Here is a 2,326-nt window from a genome sequence, read left to right on the forward strand (position 1 = left end):
TTTCTCCCTTTGGTGGGGGGTAAATGAGAATGTTGTGAAGTCTTATGGCGTTGCAGATTAGATAGGACTTAGGAGGTCGGAGCTTTTGGTGGGTTTGAGATAATGCTATTTATTTCTCCTTTTTAAAATAAACAGCTTAGCTGTCACATAATTGCGCCACTTGTGATTTTAAATATAAAATGGAAAAGGACATAATTACGAAATTGAATTCCCAACCAAGCCCCGTTCTTTCCTTGTAGTTTCAATTTCAATGAAATTATATGTTTTTTCTCTTCTCTTGTCATTTAATTCCCCTATTAATATGATCCTTAACATTTGTAATTAATTAGCTTTTTTTCTCTTAAAAGGGTCCAATGTTCTGTATGTTCAAGGGGGTTATCTTCTACTTCCAGGCCTAAAATTCGGTCAAATTATCCAGTATAAACAAATAAATACCGCCAACCATTTCGTCCAATTCCGATACCTGCATCATAAACAAGTGAAGAATATTAAAATCAAATTAGACTTAAAGAAAATAATAAATAAAGGAACCGGAATTTTTAAAAATAAATTACTGCAAATATTTGAAAACGGTGGACGGCAGGAAGAAAATAAAACAAACGGAAGAAACTGCTGGAACGGAAAACGGGAAAAAATCTATGACGAAATAGTAAAGGAACTGCAATCGAATGGAACGGTGTTTGCAGAGCTAATCCAACGGAAGAAACAAAAATTATAACGAATCAATGTGGAGATCTGGAATGGAATTTTTGAATAAGAGTTAATTTGATTGGATTGAATTAGATTAGTGATTTTTGGAGAGATTTTAAAAGTTTGTTTTTAGTCCAAAAGCTCCTCAAATTTGCCATTGGCTGCAATATGAGTGTATTTACACCAACAAACTATATGATAATTTCTTCCTCGAATTTTAAGGTTTCGGTCAGCGGGACAATACTAGCTCAAATCCGTCCGAATCCTTCGTCCAAAATCTCCAACATCGTCGCAGGAAACTGACTTCACAGCCACCGACCGCGGCGTTACTCCGAAGCTCGATATCAGATCACCGGAAAATCTCGGAGACGACCTAAAAGCGTTAAAAGATTACACAAACCGCATACGAAACCCTCATAAGTTTTCGGCTTTTGACATCACGGATAGCCGGCTAGGCCTAGGATGGAAAGCTTCACGGCGACGCTGCTGGTGAGAGGAAGGTCTAATCAAAGCCGACAAAGCTCTCTTAACCAGATCTCCTTCGACACCACCGATTCTCACGAGCGAGTTCGTCATCGCAGATCTACGCGCGTTAAGCCGATTACTCGGCGCGTAACCTGTCCCGGCATGCGAAGTATTGAAGCTCTTATGAAGACTGCAACGGAACGATCCCGGATGCGTTGTAGGTGAACACATGCAAGTCCGCTTCGTCTGTTTGCTCTGTAAATTCTTCAACGCCTCAGTGGTTCTCCGGACGGTGGTGATTGAACGGTTCGGTGAGATCGGACGGTTGTCGAGCGAGAACCGCACAGATGACGCTGATGAAGAGTTTCTGTGCAGGTTAACACGTGGTGGAGAAGTAGATCTTGGTTGATTGAAGAAAGTTGAACGTGAAGAGAAACCTGAACTGGAATAGGCAAAAGCGGAGGAAGAAGAAGATGGAGAGTGTGACTGTGAAGCGTAGAAAGAAGTAAACCGGGAAGATGGGGAATGAGATCGGAGAACCGGACCACTAGACCTTCTAGAAGAAGCCGCCATTTTTGATTAAGCTGTTACAGAAGAGAATAGAGGTGTTATTTTAATTTCTAAAAAGTAGTGTTTGGCTGTTTAGTTGGGCAAACCTAGCTTCACTCGAGCCATGTATTTATAGGGTGGGGGATTGGGATTCTAAATTCTTGGCTTTTGAGCTTCTGCCCCTAAACTTTTCTTTATTTATTTTCAATCCGCTTTCATTATTATTACTGCTCTTTGTGGCTCACACGTCATTGTTTTCCTCTCATTTTCGCATTCATGAATTTTCTTTTAAAAAACCAATTTGTTTCTACTAAATACGCTATATAATTATTAAATAATAACTGATAGTAAATTTAGATTTAAGAGAGATCATGCAGATAGAGTTTAGCTTAAACCTTTTTTTTCTAACATATAAATTATGAGTTATGGGTAGAAATATGCGTTATAAAAAATATATTATTTTAATGAATAAATATATATCATAAATTAACATTTTGATTAGGATTTGAAATTAAAAAAATGAATTTAAGCATCAAAATAGTATATGCAAGTATTTCAGTATTTTGTTTGGTAAAACGCGTGTAAATTAACTCACATTCATTTTCCTCAATCATTTTCTAAA

The 2,326-nt window shown here is 37.7% G+C and overlaps 1 protein-coding gene across 1 annotated transcript; it reads right to left on the minus strand.

Annotated features, from left to right (window-relative positions):
* Positions 1–812: 812 nt before the first annotated feature.
* Positions 813–1,812, minus strand: LOC108453747 (uncharacterized). The gene has a single exon (XM_053018104.1). The coding sequence runs from the start codon at positions 1,726–1,728 to the stop codon at positions 1,105–1,107; it is 624 nt and encodes a 207-aa protein (XP_052874064.1). The 5' UTR covers positions 1,729–1,812; the 3' UTR covers positions 813–1,104.
* Between the last annotated feature and the right edge of the window lie 514 nt (positions 1,813–2,326).

This window comes from Gossypium arboreum, chromosome 8 (genome assembly GCF_025698485.1).
Source record: "Gossypium arboreum isolate Shixiya-1 chromosome 8, ASM2569848v2, whole genome shotgun sequence".
NCBI lineage: Eukaryota > Viridiplantae > Streptophyta > Magnoliopsida > Malvales > Malvaceae > Gossypium > Gossypium arboreum.